A 21,323-nucleotide genomic window follows, 5' to 3' on the forward strand; every position below is an offset into this window, starting at 1 on the left:
TGCCATGTTGCATTAACACACACTCAAGCCCGATTCTTGAAGCATCACAATATACCACAAATCCTTTTGAACCCTATGGCAGGGTCAATACCGGCGCCGTAGTGAGTCTTGATTTAAATTCCTGGAAGCTCCTTTCATAAGAATCGGACCATTGGAACTTAACCGCTTTCTTCGTCAATATAGTCAACGGAGAGGCAAGAGTAGAGAACCCCTCCCCAAACTTCTTGTAATACCCGGCCAAACCCAGGAAACTGTGAATCTCTATTGAAGTTGTGGGTCTAGGCCAATTCTTCACTGCGCAATCTTTTGAGGATCAACCATAATTCTTTCTATGGAGACGACATGACCCAAAAACTTGACAGATTCCAGCCAAAATTCACATTTCAAAAACTTCGCATACAATTGGTGCTGATGAAGAGTCTTCAAAACTGCCCTAAGGTCATCAGCGTGGTCCTCTCGTCTTCGAGAATACATAAGAATGTCGTCAATGAACACTATTACAGAGGAGTCAAGAAAAGGCTTGAAGACTCGATGCATAAGATCCATGAAAGCTACCAGGGCATTTGTTAGCCCGAAAGACATCACCAGAAATTCAAAGTGCCCATAACGGGTCCTGAAAGCTGTTTACGCAATATCCTGCTCCTTTATCTTCAATTGATGATACCCGGACCGTAAGTCATTTTTGAGAAGTACCTAGCACCCTGTAATTCATCAAACAAATCATCTATTCTTGGTAGAGGGTACTTATTTTTTATCGTGACTTTGTTGAGCTGGCGGTAGTCAATATGCATCCGTAGCGACTCATCTTTCTTTTTTACAAAGGGAACCAGTGCACCCCAAGGCAACATACTCAGTCGAATGAAACCCTTTTCTAACAAATCCTTCAATTTATCCTTTAAATGTTTCAGTTCTACCGGTGCAATTATATAAGGTTGAATAGATATAGGTTGCGTGCCTGGCATCACATCAATACCAAAATCAATCTCCCTATCCGGTGGAATCCTAGGGAGCTCATCTAGAAAGACATCCAAAAATTCATTGACAACTGGCACAAACTCAAGGGTAGGTGCCTCAGCATCGGTGTCCGTGACCCAGACCAAATGATAGATACACCCCTTGTTAATCATCTTTGCAGCCTTAAGGTAAGAAATAAACCTACCCTTTGGTACCACATTGTCCCCCTTCCATTCGACCACCGGCTCATTTGGAAATTCGAGTCTCATAGTTCTAGTTCGGCAATCGAGCTTGGCAAACATGAATAAAGCAAATCCATCCCCATTATTACATCAATATCAATCATCCCCAATTCAATAAGATCGGCCATGGTATCCCGACCATGTACCGTGACAACACAATATCTATAAACCCGTGTGGCCGTAATAGATTCACCGGCCAGAATAAATACCGAGAAAAGCTGATGAAGTTATTCCGATTCTATCCCAAATTCCATAGCAACATAAGGGGGTAACATAGGACAAGGTGGAACCGGGATCACTAAGAGCATACACATCATGAGATTGGATAGTCAGTATACTTGTAACAACATCTAGAGAAGCCTCTGCACTCTGGCAACCAATCATAGCATAGAAACGGCTGGGTCCTCCCGAACTCTGCGCACCATCCCTAGCTGCACCTCGCTCTGCGGGTGCTGGAGTGTCTCGTGCTGGAGAGGGTGCTAAAGATGCAGCAGCTGCTGGATGGGATGGATGTGCTGTTGTAAGGCCCCGGAAAATTTCGCTAAGTAATTTAGGATTTTGTGGTGCCAGGTAGGCTAATTATAATATTTTATGTGCTATTTACATGATGGAAATCAATTGTATTTGGTAAATAAGTGTATAAGTCGTATAATATGTAATGTGGGGTCCAAGGAGGGGCCTAAGTCTAAGTCAAATCGGTAAATTTCATAATAGGCTAAAATTCCAAATAAGTTTGCACAAGTCCACACTTTGATCGAGCATATCTAAATATATATAAGGTTTTATATGATGAACAATCTATCATATGAAGGGTCTTCGAGTCTAGTTTCCAACGCTTCAAACCGTTAGTCATTTGGACTTTCCTACACAAAGTTATGATCAAATTACCAAAGGCAGGAAAAATGCGATCCTGTGTTAGTTCTGCGATGGCAAAACCATTATGCGATCCGCATAATTGATCTGCGATCGCAAATCTGGTCGCAAACTGGACAAGTGTAGCCCAATTTTGGGCACCAGTTCTGCGATGCATTTTGCGGCCCACATTCTTGATTTGCGGTCCATTATGCGACCGCAGACCTGATTTTGAAGGCTTATTTTTCCTATTTTTATAACCCAACCCCATTTTAATATATAGGCTTTGGGGCTTCATTTGGGGTCACTTTTCTACTGATTTTAGAGAGAGTTGAGAGCATATAGAGAGAGAAAGAGAGAGAAGGAGCCTAGCTTCATAATCACCCAAATCTTGCTCAAGTTTTCAAGAATCAAGGAAGATAACCACTTGATTGTCCTCCATCCGGGTAAGTCCTTCTTCCAAGATTTCATGTAAGAGGTTAAGTGTTCAAATATGTTGCGGGTATTAGAAATAGGCCATGCATGTGGGACTAAGTTGTAGTATGTGATAATAAAGAACTAATTTGGGTAGTTCCTGTTAAAATTGGTTGAGGGAGGAAGGAATTTCCATTTTCAGACCTTGTAGACTACTTCACATGTTATGTGTTTAGTGAAATTCCTAAGAGAGTTACACCATGGGTAATCTTCCTAATTAATAATCGATTCCCGATATCTCCTTATATATTGTAATTGCTAGAGGTGTCGGTGGATTGTAGAAACATAAGGAAAAGCTCTTTGAGGTATGTATGGCTAAAGCCCCCTCTTCTTAGAAATTGAGCTTCCATGGCGTCCATATCAATGTGTAAGTCAAAAAATTTATAAATGTAGTACTTGTTACTTCAGATGAAATGGTGTTGCAAGATTATATGCAGAAAGTGTGTTTCAATGTGCACAATATGCTATTCTTGATGAATTGAGAATGTGTGAAGAATGCGAGCTATGTGCTAGAATGCCTAGATATGAAGTCAAGTTTAAATTGAGATTGTTGTGCCAAACTATGTGGAATTCTCTCTATGCTTACAACTTTAACTACCCTTGTATGTGTCTATTATCTCAAATTGCAAAGTTAATGTTGAATGTGGAAATGATGTGAAACGTGGAGGAAAAGAGTTTGAATAATGAAATGTGGCCTATTGCCAAGTATGATGTGATAATTGAGGCCCCAAGTGCCTATGAACTGATATATGTGAAATGAAGATTGAAAGGAGATGATTGATGGAAAAGGAATAACGTCTTGGTAAGACGGCCTAGCCGATCGGGCCGTGATCGGATGCCATGCTACACACATGGTGGTATTATGCTAATATTGAAACCAAAAAGTGAGAATGAAAATTGTGACTGTGGTACATGTCTCAAATGAGGCAACCTAGCCGATCGGGTCATGATCGAACTCCGCACAAGAAAGCGGTGGTATTGTGAATGATGATACAACAATATGAAATGCCCCAACTAAAGTTATGGAAATTGTGTGAAAGCTATGTGATCCCTTATTTGTATTTGATGATGTGGTGTTTGTTTAAAGCTTTGTTGATCCTTACAATTTCTTTATTCTTGTATGGTTGTTCTTTCTAATGAGATGGTGTTTAGTTATACATACTAGTGCTATTCGACGACACTAACATCCCTTTTGCCGGGGGCGCTATGTCTTTAAATGGATGTAGGTGGTTCCATAGCAGGCAGTGTTGGTCGCAGCTAGTGACGCATCTTCCTTTCAGCTGACTTGGTGAGCCCCACTTCATTTCGTGGTCCTGTACCGTTGGTTATCATGTACCTTGTATTTTGAGGTATAAACAGAGCCTTGTTGCCGGCATTTCTATATTACTCTTCAGTTGTACTTAGAGGCTCCGTAGACAGATTGTTGGTGGCGTCGGGTATTAAAAATTTGAACTAGATATGTTGTTATTTGGAAGAATGTTACCTTCGTATCTATTAATTCTAATAATTTGGTTAGTATGGTTGAATTGTTAATAAAAGACAAAGATAAAAATTGTCAATGTAATGCTCATAAAGTAGGATTTATGGAGTTCATCTCCTTATTATTCATAAACTAATTTTGGGTAGAATGAAACCTAATAGGCTTGCTCAGTCGGGCTTGCTCGGTTGAGCGCTGGTCGCGCCCCTCGGTTTTGGGGCGTGATAGTTTTGCCCCTACCCGCACCCTAGCGGGATACACGACACTCCCTCTGAATACGGCCCCTCACCTCGCATCCATAGCATATGGTCAAGTCCATGTAGCAAATCTCTCAGTGCATCTTCCCACACCTTTTGCATGGGGGCCTTCTTTGTTGTTGGGCTCTCCTTCCTAACCTACACTGTCGGTGGGGCCCCCTATTGCCCTAAGTGGGCTGAAACGACTCCACTATTGCTGCTGACTTGGCCCTGATAGCGGTGCAGTGGCTGAAGATTGAGCAACAGACTGGGATGGCCCTGATGATCCTCCCCTGAAAGCTAATCTTCCCCCACCAAAATGAATCCCCGAAGTTGCCCGTAGACCGGGCCTTGCTGCTACCCTCTCGCTCCATCATGTTCTTCAATTTACGGTTTTCTGTGGCCTAAGAAAATGCCACCATCTTACCATAATTCATATCAAAATTCAAGGCAGCTGTAGAAGCCTCATTAGTAGTCAAAGTACTAAGGCCTTGAACAAACCGGCGCACCTTCGCCTCCATAGTGGGCAACATGTGAATAGCATACTTGGACAGGCGTGCAAACTCCATGTGGTACTCCCACACACTCTTGCTACCTTGCTTTAGATTCTCAAACTCCGCTGCACAGACTGCCTTTGTCTCAGTAGGCAAGAATTGATCTCCAAAGGCATCAGCAAACTCACTCCACCTTGCCGGAGGGCTCCCCTCCTCACGAGAGTCTTACCACATCTAAAACCACAAATAGGCCACCCCTTTCAGACGGTAGGCATCCAACTCCACTCTCTCTGTTTCAGTTGTACGCATAACCTTGAGGGTCTTGTGCATCTCATCGATAAAATCCTGGGGTCCTCCTCGGGATTTGCACCCGTGAATAGGAGGATCTGGAAAAAGAGATCGGTTTACCCTAGAACTGATAGAATCCCCTTGCTGGCTAGAAGAGTTGGGTGCAACATTTGATATCTGGGCTGAGAAGCCTCTAACTGTGTCAGCATCTGGATAGCTCCCCTAAGATCCCCATAAGAAATACCGGAACTAGAAGCTGGGGCTGGAGGTGGAACAAGAATATCGGTGAGAGGGATCGTTTCACTCTCGGTAGTTATGGGAGCTGGTGCAGTCCATTCAGGTATCGAAGAACCAGGCAGTGTAATAGTCGAGGGATTATCCCCACCTGCACCATCAATTAAACAATCATTAGCCACTCCTGGGTGGCATTGGCTTCTTGGCCAATTATTGTTTTCTTCTTAGGTTTCATTTACTGAAAGTTAGAACAATGCACGAGTTAGAGGAGAATAGCCTCACATTCAGCTCTATTGCATGATATGGATCAACAAAGAAGGGTGTCACTCCTAAATGTCTAAGTAGCCCCCTAATTATAGATGTGGTCGACAACACACCGATAAGAAGGGCTCTTCTAGACACGGCTCCGAGACATCAGAGGACACTTTAAAACCTTAGGCTCTGATACCAAGTTTGTCACGACCCAAAAACAAAGGAGCACGATCAGCGCTCAATCGAGTAAACCCGACTAAGCAAGCCTTTTAGACACTTTCTACCCGACTCACTTATGATCAAAAGAGGGCATGCTTTAATTATTAAAAAACTAGGAAGATCATGTAAACATTACTAAATCGCTTCATAGATTACATCATTTTTATGTTTCATAATACACACATCCTTGCGACTGTGTGGAATAAGAGTTTTAACACAACATAAACCATTGGCCTTTCCAATACCTATATACAACCCACATAGTGTCTACCGAGCCTCTACAAATACAAAAGAGAGTCATAACAACGCCGACAACAAGGCACCGGCTATACCTCAAAACGTGGTAACATATAAACAGAAGATATACTACATAACCCCGGGAAGAAATGGGGCTCACCATGGCTGCTGAGAAGATGAAGACAATGCACCAGTAACTGCAATCAACATTGTCGGCTATGGAACCACCTATATCCATTAAAAGATGTAGCGCCCATCAAAAGGGACGTTAGTAATGTCGAATAGTACTAGTATGTATAACTAAACACCATCTAATTCGATTGAACAATAATGCAAGTAGAAATAATCATGGAATCAATGGAAATCTTAAACAACACTACAACATCAAATTAAGGATCACATAAGCTTTCAAGAAATTTCCATAGCTTTAAACTGGGACATCATTAGTATCGATACCTCATCATTCACAGTATCACTGTACTTTTATACGGAGTCCGATCACGACCCGATCGGCTAGGTTGTCTCATTGGAGACATTCACCATAATCACCATTTCACTTTCAATTCCCAGTTTCCAATTTCCAATATTCAATTTACAGCACAGTACCACAATGTGTGCGGCATGGCGTCCGATCACGACCCGATCGGCTGGGCCGTCTCACCCAAGACATTATCATTTTTCCATCAATCATCTCATTTCATCTTTCTTTCACATGTATCAATCCACCGGCACTTGTGGTCGTAATTATTAAGTCATACTTGGCACTTGGCCGAATTTCATAATCCAACATCTTTCCCACATTTTACATTAATATCATTTTCAATAAACAAGCCTTTCAATTCAAGAAATTGAGTGCACACAAGAGCAATTATAAATCACAGGCACATAGAGGCTTTCACATATTTTGGCATAACAATCTTTACTCAAACTCGATTTGATGTCTAGGCATTTTAGCACCTATTCCATATCTTTAACGCACCCTCAAGTGACAAGATAGCATAATGAGAGCATTGGAACACATATTGCACATATATTTGCAACACAAGCACATTTGGAATAGCAATTTCTATATCGATCAAATTTGGGAACTTACACCAATTGCATGGTCACCAAGGTGTGCAATTCCAAGAAGAGGGGGTTTTAGCCATACATACCTCAATTGAGCATTCCTTAAATTCTTACAATAAATTTCGAAACTCTTAGCAACTTCAATCTATTTTATGAACATTACAAGTTGAACCATAAATTAGAAGAATGATCAAGATTCTAGCTCACTTGAGCACATTATCAAGCATTAGGGGTGAATTATGCTTTTAAGCTCTTTTTGTGAAAGATTCTATCAGCCCACAACCCATCTTTTCACCATTTTTAGCTCACAAGCTCCCTACACTCTTTTATAACACATGCATGCAAGATAATCACTTCCATCCCCATGAATTACCTCTCTAATGGCCCATTCTAGTTACATTTCAAAATTTAAATGTTTGGGTGATAGAGTCTTACCTCTTAGGAAGAAGACCTATATGCCTCTCTTGACAATCTTCAAACTTTAAAAAAGAATTTGTGGAGTAATTTTGATGAAGGGCACTTTCACTCTCTTAGACCCTCTTTCTCACTCTAAAAGTACTAGGAAATAGGCATAAAATGAACCATTGTATAAGTTATAGCGACATGGGATCGGGTTAAAAAATTAGAAATCTGGAGCCCCGGCACGGATATACGGTCCGCAATATGACCGCGAAAAGTGGCTCTCAAGGGCCTGATTTTCTGCTTCGGTCTGCAACCATTATGCGGTCTGTAGACCTGTTCTGCGGTCGCATAATGCGCCGTAGAACCTCCCTTCACAAAAGTATGAGGAAGATTATGCGACCAACGTGTGGCCCGTAAAGTGGATATGTGATCGCATAATGGGCTGCGAAAATGACATCAAAATTTGGCCAAAAAGACTGCCTCACTCTGCGGCCATTTTGCGGCCCGTAGAGTGATTATGCGGCAGCATAATAGGCCGTAGAAATGCACACCTCTGCAAAACATTTTCCTTTAACTCAGTAGCGTACTCGCCGTGAAGAATTTATACTATTACAACACATAAATCTAACTTGACACCATGAAACTCCAGGTTTTAGCTAAAATTTCACGGGGCCTTTCATGAGTTCTATTTACTATCTCTGTTATGCCTGGGAAAGCCGTGTTTAGATTACAGTAGAATTAGAGAGAGCTTGTTTTTGAACCCATGGGTTGGGAAAAGATTTCGCGGTTAGGATAGGAATATACCTAACCGTCTTGTTTAGTTGAATACCATATTATATTCATTCACGATAGATTCAAGATCATAGGAATATAGGGTTGATATATTATGGATAGACGGATAGTATTGTGGGAACATGCTATTTATATGAATGATCTGGTCAACTAGCAATCATAGATAATTTGGATTAACAGGTGTAATTACGAACTTAATAGGATTGATAAACCGACCATACCCCTGGTTTCTATACCTCCCTTGGTTATGTGTCTAAATTTTGCAATTGTAGTTGTAATATAAAAACCAACTTTTGGTTATCTTGGACAATTAACTAACTTTAGTTTGCTTAGTTAACGATTGATATAAGTCTCTGTGGGTTCGACATCCGGCATTCAAGTCACTTTATTACTTGACATCCACGTATACTTGCGTGTACTTGGGGAACAAACACTATATCAATTCCACCCTATAGAATGGCTCCGGCAGAATTGATGGAACTGAAAGAGCAATTGAAAGACTTGCTAGAAAAGGGTTTTATCCGACTAAGTGTGTCGCCTTGAGGATGTATATCGACTGTCGGCAACTTAAGAAGGTCACAATCAAGAATAAGTACCCACTGGCCACGGATACATGACTTGTTTGATCAGTTTCAAGGTGCTAGGTTCTTATTTAAGATTGATTTAATATTAGGATATCACCACTCGAAGATCAGGGATCATGATATTCCAAACATAAATTTCAGGACTCGGTATGGGCACTTTGAATTTCTAGTAATGTCTTTTGGGCTAACGAATTCTCCAGCATCTTTCATGGATTATACGAATTGAGTCTTCAATCCTTTCCACGACTCTTTTTAGATAGTTTTCATTGACGACATCCTTGTGTATTCACAAAGTCGAGAGGACCATCTCGATCACCTCAAGGAACTTTTGCAAACTCTATATCAGCGCAAGTTTTATGGGAAGTTTTCTAAATACAAATTTCGGTTTAGCTCTATCATTTCTTGGGTCATGCTGTCTATAGTGAGGGAATCAATGTTGATCCTCTAAACATTCCAACTGTGAAGAATTGACCTAGACTTACAACTCTAACAGAGATTTGACGTTTCTTGGGCTTAGCTGGGTATTATATGAGGTTTGTGGAGGGGTTCTCTTCTCTTGCCTCTCCATTGACTAAATTGGAATAGATGGCAGCTAAATTCCAATGGTCAGATGCCAATGAGGGGATCTCTTCTCTTGCCTCTCCATTGACTAATTTGACCACGTCGCTAGTGTTGACCTTACCAAAAGGTCCGGATGGGTTCGTCATATATTTTGATGCTTGAAGAGTGGAACTCAGGTGTGTGTTAATGCAACATTTCAAGGTGAGTGTGTGTTATGAAACATTGCAAGGTGATCGCATATGCTTCTGTGCAACTCAAGAACCATGAGAAGAGTTATCCAACACATTACTTAGAGCTTGCGACAGTGGTGTTTGCATTGAAAATTTGGTGTGATTATTTGTACGGGGTCCATGTAGACATATTCGCGGACCATAAGAGACTTCATTATATCTTCAAGCATAAGGAGTTGAATCTAAGGTAAAGAGATGGATTGAGTTGCTCTAGGACTACGAAATCGACATCCTCTATCATCCGGGGAAAGCTAATGTTGTGGTGGATTCTCATTGCCAGAAATCCATGGGTAGTATAGCTCACTTGGAGGGACACAAAAGACTATTATCCAAGGAATTTCACTGGTTGACTAGTTTTGGAGCCAAGCTTATGCACTTTAGGGAAGGTAGGGTGATTATGCAAAATAGGGCCGAGTCATCACTCGTAGTGAAGTTAAGGATAAACAATACGATGATTAGTTTTTTGGGAAATTGAAGGAGGGAATTCATAAACACAAATCCATGGCTTTTTTCTTTCCATGAATGATGGTACACTAAGGTACCAAGGGTGATTATGTGTTCCAAATGTAGATGGTCTCCAAGAGAGAATCATGGTTGAGGCCTACAGTTCCAAGTAATCTGTGGACCCGGGCTCTACGAAGATGTACCGTGATCGCAAGGAAGTCTACTAGCGGAATGACATAAAGAGGGATGTAGTAGACTTTGTGGCTAAATGCCAAACTGTCAGCAAATGAAGATCGAGCACCAGAGACCCAGTGTCTTAGCGCAATATATAGAAACTCCAATGTGGAAGTCGGAGATGATCAACATGGACTTTGTGTTAGGTCTACATTGCACGCCTCGTAAGATTGACTTGATTTGGGTGATTGTGGATCGACTCATGAAATTAGCACACTTCATGCCTTTTTATGGTCACCAACACTACAGAACATTATGCTCAGTTATATATCTAGGAAATAGTTAGATTGCATGGAACATCAATTTCTATCATCACCAATAAAGGGGCGCAAATAACCGCTAAGTTTTGGCAGAAATTTCAGCATGGTTTGAGTACTCAGGTGAATTTTAGTACAACTTTCAATCGAGAGACCGACAAGCAAGTAGAGCAGACCATAGAGATACTTGAGGATATGTTGTGTGCTTGTGTTCTTAACTTCACGGGTAGTTGGGATGATCATTTGCTGCTCATAGCAGTATCCTATAATAACAGAAATCATGCCAGCATTTAAATGGCATTGTTCGATGCTCTATATGGTAGGAGATGTGGATCTCCCTTTGGTTGGTTCGAAGTGTGCGAAGCAAAATTGATAGGTCCAAACCTCCTGCATCAGGCTATGGAGGAGGTCATGATCATTATGTAGCGGCTCAAAACCTCTCAGAGTCGTCAAAAGTGCTATTCGGATGTGCGTGCAGAGATTTGGAGTTTATAGAGAATTATTGGGTGTTCATGAAAGTTTCCCTTGTGAAGGGCATAATGAAATTCGGAAAGAAAAGGAAACTGAGTCCAAGATATATCGGATTGTACAAAATCATAAAGAGGGTTGGTCAAGTGGCTTATAGGCTCGAGTTACCTACAGAGATGTCCTTAGTGCACTTGGTGTTCATGTGTCTATGTTGAAGAATGTGGTTGGAGATCCATCGCACATCGTCCCAGTGGAGGCTATTGATGTTAATGAAGAATTAACTTATTAGGAGATTCCACTTGCCATCCTTGATAGATAAGTTTGAAAGTTGAGGAATAAAGAGATTGCCTCTGTCAAAGTGCTATGGCAAAACCGACAAGTTGAAAAGGGCACCTTGAAGGCCGAGGATGACTTGAAGAGGAAACATCCTCACTTGTTTGTATAACCAAATGTTTGTTTTTAAAAGAATGTTAGAAGTTTACTTTGTATGAGCTATGTTCAATCTTGTACAGTTTATGCTAAGATGCCCCTTTTTGGAAATGTAATGCTTATAATGCTATTGGTGTTGCTTTCATATTTATGATACATCGTTGTGTTTGAATATGTTGCTAGGATTGGTTTCTATGGCTCTCTAACAAGTGGATAGGCACAAATACAGAGGAAACTCTACCGAAATTTCTAGGAATTTGGGGAGTTAGCCAAATTTTGGACTTTTGAGGTGTGAAGGAATAGTTAAGTCATATTGGATCTCTATGGAGGACACTAATCCTCGTTTGAGGATGAATAATCCTAAACAGAGGAGGATGTAAGGCCCTGTATATGGTAACATCGGAGGATCAAATTTCCCATCGTTATGATGGCTCGAGAGCATATTTCACAGGTTCGAGGCTATGGTCGAAGTCCACCCTTGGGGCCTATCGACGCTCGACCACGGGGCGGTGCAGACCAACGATTATAAAGAAAAAGTGGGGAGTTCCCAAAGCGCAGAACTAGGACTGACAAAGCCTAGCGAGCTAAAAATCAGACATGAATCATGACTTCAACTAGTTGTCCCATCCCCATATCTTTGTAATAAACGCGTTTGTGCTATGTTGGGACTTTCCCCTCCTATATAAAGGGGATCCCTACTATTTTGTAGACATCTGATACTTAATACTAAAATATACAAGAACATTCTCTCTACTCTCTAACACATTCTCTTGAGTTCATTACTTCATTTATTGCTTATATTTATCGTGTTCTATCCATTGTTCTTCATTTATTGCTTATTATTGGCCATAAAGTGACGTCATTGATTCTATAATAACTGTTAGTCATCCATCGATTACCCCCGATAGCTCCCAGCCGAGCTTCAGACTCGACCGCGAGGTCCTCGAAAAAGCCAGCTCGAGGCTCCGACCATTAGACATTCGGTTTGGTTATCACCCTGCTCTTAAGATCTAATCTCATTTCTAAGTCATTCACATAGCATCAACTGCTTAACAACTAGCATAAAAATAGATCACACATTTTTAGAACCTCACATAATCCAATTTAATTGTTATTACCATTTTCACGGTAAACAGTTTGGCACCCACCGTGGGGCTAAAAATAATAGTGATTATTTTCTTGCTGGTTGAACTACATAACGCAAGTTATCTTTCACACTTTTTCCTGCCCAAGATCTTTGATTTCAGGTCAAAATGTCTGGTTCAGTGAACGACAATCTTGAGAACCATGGAGAGAATGGTGGGGATGTTCTGGGTGTTGGTATACCGCCACGAAACCCTGAGAGCACACCGGAGCGGATTCCCAAGGGTACGACCTCATACGATACCCAATACGTCAGCACCGGTCCTCACATTAACCAGGGAGAACGCCGAGAAATTCAGCGGGAAACTCGGAAAAATCGAACTTGGGCAAAGGGATAGATTCCTTGGCATGTCATTCATATGATTACCGTGGGGACCGACATTCCCCAGGAACCCGCAATCAAACGGATAAAAAAAATATCCGCTACAATAGGAGGATCAATCCGAGACCGCATGACCGAAGACATCCTTGAATTCGGCGAGGGGGATCTCGAGACCTTGGCACAAGCATACAATGACGCGCTGGTAATTTCATTTCTTTTAAGCGACATTCGAATTAAATGTGTGCTCGTGGATCCAGGAAGCTCGGCCAACATAATCAGGGCAAAGGTAGTAGAACATCTTGGGTTGCTCAATCGGATCGTACCCGCCTCCCGGGTCCTCCACGGCTACAACATGGCCGGCGAAGTAACAAACGGAGAGATCGCCCTCCCGATTGACATGTCCTGTACGATTCAGAACACCAAGTTCCACATCGTCGGCGGTAACATGAGGTATAACGCATTGCTCGGTAGGCCGTGCATACACAGCATGAGGGCAGTGCTGTCAACTCTATACGAGATGATAAAATTTCCAACAAAGGATGGTACAACAACCATATATGGAGAACAACATGCGGCGAAAGAAATGTTCGCGGTTTACCAGCAGGCGCCGACTCCCATACACTCCACCTCGGATGAGTTAGGGAGCATACAGACCCCCGAGGATGATGAACAAGATTTCCTCGCTCCTCGAACATTCGTTGCCCCCGAAGAATCGGATGCAACAAAATCGACAATTGAAGAACTGGAGCAAGCTATTTTGATCGAGCACCTCCTGGATTGGAAGGTATACCTGGGAACGGGATTAACCCCCAAACTCAGGAAAGAACTCTTTCAACTTCTCATTTATAACATTGACTTTTTCGCTTGGTCCCACTTAGATATGACAGGAATGCTGCCGGAAATAGCCACCTACCGATTGAGTGTCGACCCAAGTTTTAAACCAGTGAAGCAAAAAAGAAGACCTCAATCCGAAGTAAAACATGCATTCATCAAGGACGAGGTAACGAAACTGCTTAAAATAGGGTCCATTAGAGTGGTAAAATAACTCGAATGGCTGGCCAATGTAGTGGTAGTACCCCAAAAAGGAAATAAGTTAATAATGTGCGTAGATTATAAAGACTTAAATAAGGCGTGCCCCAAAGATTCATTCCCATTGCCTAACATCGATCGTCTGATCGATGCTACACCCGGCCACGAGACCCATACTTTTCTCGACGCCTACTCGGAGTATAACCAAATTCAGATGAACCTTGAGGATAGAGAAAAGACTTCGTTCATCAGGAAGTATGGTACTTACTGTTACAATGTAATGCCCTTCGGGCTGAAAAACGCAGGGGCTACGTACCAACGCCTAGTTAATAAAATGTTCGAGCATCAAATAGGCAAATCCATGGAAGTTTATATTAATGACATGCTATTTAAGTCCCTACGCGTAGAGGACCATTTTACTCATTTGCAGGAAACATTCGACATCCTCAAAAGTTACAACATGAAGCTTAACCCTGAGAAATGTGTCGTTGGAGTGGGTTTGGGAAAATTCTTAGGCTTCATGGTATCGAACAGGGGGACCGAGATCAACCCCGACAAAATCAAGGCTATCGAAGAAATCACGATGGTAAATAATATAAAGGTCGTGTAACTGCTGATAGGGCGGATAGCGGCTCTAGGCAGATTCATATCAAGGTCGTCGGGCAGGAGTCATCATTTCTTTTCTTTACTCAAAAAGAAAAACAACTTCGAGTGGACCCCATAATGCCAACACGCCTTAGAGGAATTGAAGCGATATCTGACTAGTCTGCCTTTGCTCCACAGGCAAAAAGAGGATGAGACGCAGTACCTATACCTGGCCGTATCCGAGATAGCGGTAAGCAGTGTGCTGGTTCGAGAAGAGCAAGGTACGCAATTCCCTGTTTATTATGTAAGTCGGACCCTAGGGGATGCCGAAACCAGGTATCCGCACTTAAAGAAATTAGCTCTTGCGTTAATAAGCGCATCGCGAAAATTGAAACCCTATTTTCAATTCCACCATATTTGCATCCTAACGATGTACCTCTCCGAAGCATATTACATAAGCCTGAACTATCGGGCCGATTGGCCAAATGGGCCATTGAACTCGGGGGGTATGATATCAAGTATCAACCCCGAACGACCATAAAGTCCCAGATTCTGGCAGACTTCGTGGCCGATTTCTCGCCCTTCCTCGTGCCCGAGGTAGAAAAGGAACTTTTACTGAAATCAGGCACGTCTTCCGAGGTATGGACCTTGTTCACTGATGGCGCCACAAACGTGAGAGTATCCGGGCTCGGTATAGTGCTGAAGCCGCCTACTGTGGCATAATCAGGCAATCTATAAAAACTGCAACATTGACAAACAACGAAGCCGAGTATGAGGCTACGATAGCAGGTCAGGAATTGGCCAAAAGCTTGGGAGCTGAGATCGTCGAGGCAAAATGTGATTCACTCCTGGTAGTAAATTAGGTAAATGGAAGCTTTGAGGTCCGAGAAGACAGAATACAAAGATACTTAGACAAAATCCAAATCACACTACGCCATTTCAAATAATGGATCCTAGTCCATATACCCCAAGAGCAGAACAGCGAGGCCGATGCCCTCGCTAACCTAGGATCATCCATAAAAGAGGACGACCTGCTCCCCGGAGCCGTTGTTAAGCTATCCAAATCAGTAGTCGAGAAAGGTCATGCCGAGATTAACTCCACTAGCCTGACATGGGACTGGAGAAATAAATATATTGACTATCTGAAAGATGGGAAACTACCCACGGATCCGAAAGAATCAAGGGCCCTGCGTACCAAAGCAGCCCGATTCTCGCTCGATGAGAGCGGAAGTTTTTACAGGAGAACCTTTGATGGCCCTCAAGTCGTATGCCTGCGGCCAGGAGATACCGATTATGTGCTCCGGGAGATCCATGAGGGGACCTAGAGTAATCACTCCGATGCCGATTCCTTAGTCCGAAAGGTGATCAGGGCAGGCTACTACTGGGACAACATGGAAAAAGACACTAAGGAATTCGTCCGAATGTGCGACAAATGCTAGAAATTTGCCCCTATGATTCACCAACCAGGCGAACAACTACATTCAGTCTTATCGCCATGGTCGTTCATGAAATGGGGAATGGACATCGTCGGACCTCTACCAGCGGCGCCAGGTAAAGCTAAATTCATTTTATTTATGACTGACTAGTTCTCAAAATGGGTGGAAGCGCAAACCTTCGAGAAGATAAGAGAGAAAGAAGTCATTGACTTCATCTGGGACCACATTATGTGCCGGTTCAGGATTCCTTCCGAGATAACATGATATAATGTGAGGTAGTTCATCGGGAGCAAAGTAACACAGTTCATTGAAGATGAAAAAATCAAGAGAATCCTATCGACGCCTTAGCACCCGTGTGCCAACGGCCAGGCCGAGTCCACAAACAAAACCATCATCCAAAACTTAAAAAGAAAAGTTGGAAAGCGCTAAGGGAAAATGGAGAGAAATATTGCCCGAAGTGCTATGGGCATACCGAACAACTCCAAAATCAAGCACAGGGGAGACATCTTTATCTCTAGTGTATGGCGCCGAAGCTTTGATACCAGTAGAGGTCGGGGAGCCAAGCGCCAGATTCCGACACACCACTGAAAGCTCGAACAACGAGGCCATGACTACGACCCTCGAACTATTAGATGAAAAGCGAGAAGCCTCGCTGGTCCGAATGGCTGCCCAAAAGCAAAGGATCGAAAGGTATTATAACAGGAGAACAAACCTCCGACATTTCGGAGTTGGGTAAGGAAAGTCACCCTCAACACCCGAAACCCTAATGAAGGAAAGCTGGGCCAAAATTGGGAAGGACCGTACCGCATCCTCGAAGTAATCGGCAAAGATCCTACAAGCTCATTACCATGGAAGGCGACCAGCTTCCAAGCAACTGGAATGTATCAATGCTAAAACGATATTATTGCTGAGGTGTGAAAGATTCTGAAACACCCTCATGTTCGAGGACCCCGGGCTCTTAAAAGCATGCGTTGCACTCTTTTCCTTCGACCGGATTTTGTCCCTGAAAGGGTTTTACTAGTAAGGTTTTTAACGAGGCAACACCTGAATGATGCCTAAGGAAGACTCAACAAATATTCAAAGTTTCTTTTGCAATAAGCCTCGAATACTGGGGGGCATCCCCCCGGAAGGTCACCTACTTGGAGAAGCCAAGATACATCAATTGGGGCCTCAATAGGAAAATAATGTACTGGGCCAAACGGTTGATCGAACCGAGTCCGCATAAAGAACTGAGCCCTTAACATCAAGGAAATGTATACTTGTACCAAGTAATAAAAGGATACTTCCCAAAGGCATTATGCGTTTCAAGAAAGCCCGATATTTTTTGCAAAAAAATGACTCCAAAGCCAAAAACGTCCCGAATACGCGGGGACTGGCGTCGACAACTCGAAACGATACGACCCCTGGGTCGGAGCTCCTAGCTCAGGAACTCTCAAAGAGGCAATTTTGTCATTAATATCACTGTAAGTCCCGAGATGGTACCCGATCTTGAAGACCTCCATCAAAAAAAGATGGGCTCCAAGAAGCCACTAATATCACTACAAGTGCCGAGATGGTACCCGATCTCGAGGACCTCCGTCAAAAGAAGTTAGGCTCCAGGAAGCCAATGCCATCCTAACTCGTAAGCCCTCAATTAGGCGATACTTAGATCACAAAACAGATCCAGAGCCGAAAATGTCCTCGATAACTCCGGGGACTGCCGTCAATTGCCACCTCCATCACAATGGCTCCCGAGCCGAGAAATCCTCGATAACTCCGGGACTGCCGTCAATCGCCATCTCCATCACAATGGCTCCCGAGCCGAGAAATCCTTGATAACTCGGGGACTACCATCAATCGCCATCTCCATCGACTTACCAAAAATCCGAGGCCATAAGACCCCAAATGGGCAGACTCAGTCTGGTAAGACCTGTATAAGGCAACAACAATATCTCTAGGACCTCAAGCAAGGCAAGAACCACACTTGTACCAAGTGACAATATCTGTAAGACCTCAAGCAAGGCATGAACCACACTTGTACCAAGTGACAACATCTGTAAGACCTCGAGCAAGGCATGAACCATACCTGTACCAAGTATCCAAAACTGTAAGACCTCAAAGGCATGTAAAAACTTTTAAGGCCTTACTAAAGGCATAAACCCGATCTCAAAGTTAAGGCTATATATGGAACTTGTAAGACCCCTAAAAGGAATATCCTCGATATAGACGCCGAAACTATTTCACTCGGGACTAAAAGGCTCCGGCCAAACACAAATGACTATGGTCACAAGCCTGTACCAGCCAAACTAACGCGACTCTGGGACGCCCGACCGTCGCTACAAAATCACAGGCCTTCAACTACTTCAAATCTACTTCAAAAAGAACAGGTTAAGTAGGCTACCCTCGACATAGGAAAAAGAGCTTCGACCATGTCAGCTCCTAAACACTAGCTTCGACATACTCAGCTTCCGAGCCAAACCTCCCAATGTGCTCGATCATCGCCATATAACGACTCGCAATCGAGGTTTTTTATTAAACCGTCGAAGAGTCAGGCAAACACTATTTCAAAAATCCTTATCAAGGGAAAAATAAAGCCTACATAAAAGGTCACTTCGACCCAAGGCGTAAGAGCCATTGTTGCCAGCCCATATAAAAGGTCACATCGACCCAAGGCGTAAGAGCCATTATCGCCAGCCCACATAAATGGTCGCATCGACCCATGGCATAAGAGCTATTGTTGCCATCCCATACAAAAGGTCGTACCGACCCAACGCGTAAGAGCCTAAGGGCCAAGGCTAAATTTCAAAACTTGAGGGTCGAATGAGCTTGAGTCGAAATCCGATTCGGAGACTGGACCTAAAATAGTTAATTAAATATGCCTAAGAGCAAAAGCACAAGAGCCACTATCGCCGGCATATACAAAAGGGCGTACCGACCCGATGCGTAAGAGCCATTATCGCCAGCACTAAAAACAAAGTGGAGAAGAAGTGATAAAGAACGAAAAGCCTTTTATACATATTCCTCACAGGGGCATGCTTACAAGGCCTGTAAAAACATTTACAAAGAAGGAACAAAAAAAAAGTCTAATCTATCATCGAGCCTACATCTTCGATGGCTCCACTGGAGGTTGCGCCCCAACGGTTCCATCTCCTCCTCTTCTTCTTCTGCAATCTCAACACTCTCCACAACCTTAGCCTTTCCTTTTTCCCTCTTTTTCTTCCTGCTCCCATCCAGAGCTTTCTGCAATTCTGCTTCACTTTGCTTCTAGTAGCTCTTCCCTTTGGTACTGAAGGGACAGTAGGCTTTAGAGATGACACTTTACTTTTCTTTGTTGGCTTGGAAGCATTTGGAGCCTTTTGTGTGGAAGCCTTGCGCTTCTTTGGATCATAACTGGCCCCAACCTTCATCAGAAGTTCTGCCAAAGTTTCCTCAGCAGATGCACCAGGTTCATCTTGATGCTTGCTTAAATTTACTAGCTCTTCAGCCGCCTCCCCAAAACTATTTCCCCATGAGTTGTTACCACTCTCTTCAACATTCCCACAGATAGCCAATAATTTTTCTTTCTTATTTCCCCTCACATTACCACTATCTCCCTCTCTCTCTTTTTCTTTCTGTTTACCTCCTCTTCTACTAGAATCAGCACCCTGTACATCCTTGACAGGACCAACCAAGACAAACCTATTTTCAACCTTTTCAACTACATCAGAGAATACCAAACAAGTATTTACCTCACTAGGGGTTTCTTGATTTTTTTCAGTGACAGAGGAACCATGTTCTTCACCTTCGCTGGCAGAGATAAAAGCTTCAGACTCAGAGCTGGAGTCAGATTCTTTAGTAGAACTTTCCTTCTTCTGGCTAGCCCTCAATTTCTCATTTAGAACTTTTCTCAAAGAACCAGTAGCTACAGTTTTTCTAGCCAACATTTTCTATCAGCGGAGCCTTGGTTTTGGGGTTTCACTAGGGGGTGTAGATGAGGATGTATTAGAATGGGATACTGGTGGGGGAGTTCCAGGATTATCTTGGGGATTAGTCATGATGAATTATTTCTGGAGAAGATTTGGGAATTTTGGAGAGAAAAAGATAATCAGAACTAGAGAGGATTTTGACGGTTATAAAATAATGAAGAAGGGTATGGTGAGTATTTAAAGATGATTAGAAGTAATTGAAGTAACAGCAGCTTTTCGCAGGAGTCAATTAGAAGTCTAATCACTTTAGAATTTCAGTCTCTTAGTGCTTAATAGGCGACGCTAGATTTTAGGCAAAAATCCCGTTTTCTTTAAATTTCTAGGAGAATGAAACTGGTTCAATGCTCAACGGATAGAATTTTTGGGAATTTGATGAATGTAGGACTTCTGCTCATGATTGAAAAATTAATCTTTCTAATTGTGAAACGTAAAGAAAAATACCTGAACTTTCTCATAAGCATATACTGATGAACCAGGTTCTTCAAGTAGAACTCTCTTGAACATGCCTCAAATGTCATAATAGAAAAAACTTTTTAAGAGATCAGTGAGTCATATATACACATTTCACAGGAGTATACTGATTAAAGTATAAAACTAAGTAAGAATTGATCTAGATATTTACACAATAGTTAGGATTCCTAACCAAATTTTTTTTTCATTTTGTTTTCCAAATTTTTTTTCATTGTGCATTCTAAACTGGACCTATTAGGTGATCTTAATCATCCCTAATTCCAACCTGTTCCTCTCAAAGTTTTCTCTACTCAGTGCTTTAGTAAAGATGTCAACTATTTGTTTATCAGTAGCATAAAATTCTATTGAAATCAATCCTTTCTCATAGTTATCTCTTAAGAAGTGGTGTCTAACATCTATGTGCTTAGTCCTCTTATGATGAACATGGTTCTTTGTCATACTTATAGCACTAGTGTTATCACAGAATATTGGAATACATCCCACTTCAATTCCAAAATCTACCAGCTGTTGTTTGATCCATAGTAATTGAGCACAACAAGAAGCAGCAGCAACATACTCAGCTTTAGCAGTAGATAGGGCCACAGAGTTTTGCTTTTTGGTAGCTCATGACACAAGACATGAACCAAGGAAGTGTGCCATACCTGAGGTGCTCTTTCTATCCACTAGGAAACCTGCATAATCAACATCAGCATATCGTACTAGATCAAAATTACTACCTTTAGAATACCAAAGGCACAAATCAGTGGTTCCTTTTAGATATCTCAGTATCCCCTTGACAGCAGTCAAGTGAGACTCTTTTGGATTTGCCTGAAAACGAGCACAAAGTCCTACACTGAAAACAATGTCAGGTCTGCTTGCAGTGAGATACAAGAGTGAACCAATCATACCCCTATACAACTTTTGATCAACTGATGAACCTGGTTCATCAACATCTAATTTAGTGGCAGTTGCAATGGGTGTGTCTA

At 42.3% G+C, this 21,323-nt stretch overlaps 1 protein-coding gene across 1 annotated transcript; it reads right to left on the reverse strand.

Moving 5' to 3' along the window:
- Positions 1-650: 650 nt before the first annotated feature.
- Positions 651-4,358, reverse strand: LOC109236320. The gene is made up of 3 exons (XM_019402485.1): positions 4,289-4,358; positions 1,507-1,711; positions 651-1,227 (listed from the first exon to the last, which is right to left on the reverse strand). The coding sequence occupies exons 1-3, from the start codon at positions 4,356-4,358 to the stop codon at positions 651-653; spliced, it is 852 nt and encodes a 283-aa protein (XP_019258030.1).
- Between the last annotated feature and the right edge of the window lie 16,965 nt (positions 4,359-21,323).

Source organism: Nicotiana attenuata, unplaced genomic scaffold, assembly GCF_001879085.1.
Source record: "Nicotiana attenuata strain UT unplaced genomic scaffold, NIATTr2, whole genome shotgun sequence".
In the NCBI taxonomy this organism is placed as follows: Eukaryota; Viridiplantae; Streptophyta; class Magnoliopsida; order Solanales; family Solanaceae; genus Nicotiana; species Nicotiana attenuata.

What these genes read in the sequence shown, in the direction of transcription:
- LOC109236320 (XM_019402485.1), bottom strand. Translation starts at nt 4,358, where the DNA reads ATGCAAAAGGTGTGGGAAGATGCACTGAGAGATTTGCTACATGGACTT. An exon ending in CCATATGCTATGGATGCGAG is followed by an intron (nt 1,712 to 4,288) that starts GTGAGGGGCCGT and finishes GCCTTACAACAG; the next exon opens with CACATCCATCCCATCCAGCA. An exon ending in ACTATCCAATCTCATGATGT is followed by an intron (nt 1,228 to 1,506) that starts GTATGCTCTTAG and finishes TTGCCGAACTAG; the next exon opens with AACTATGAGACTCGAATTTC.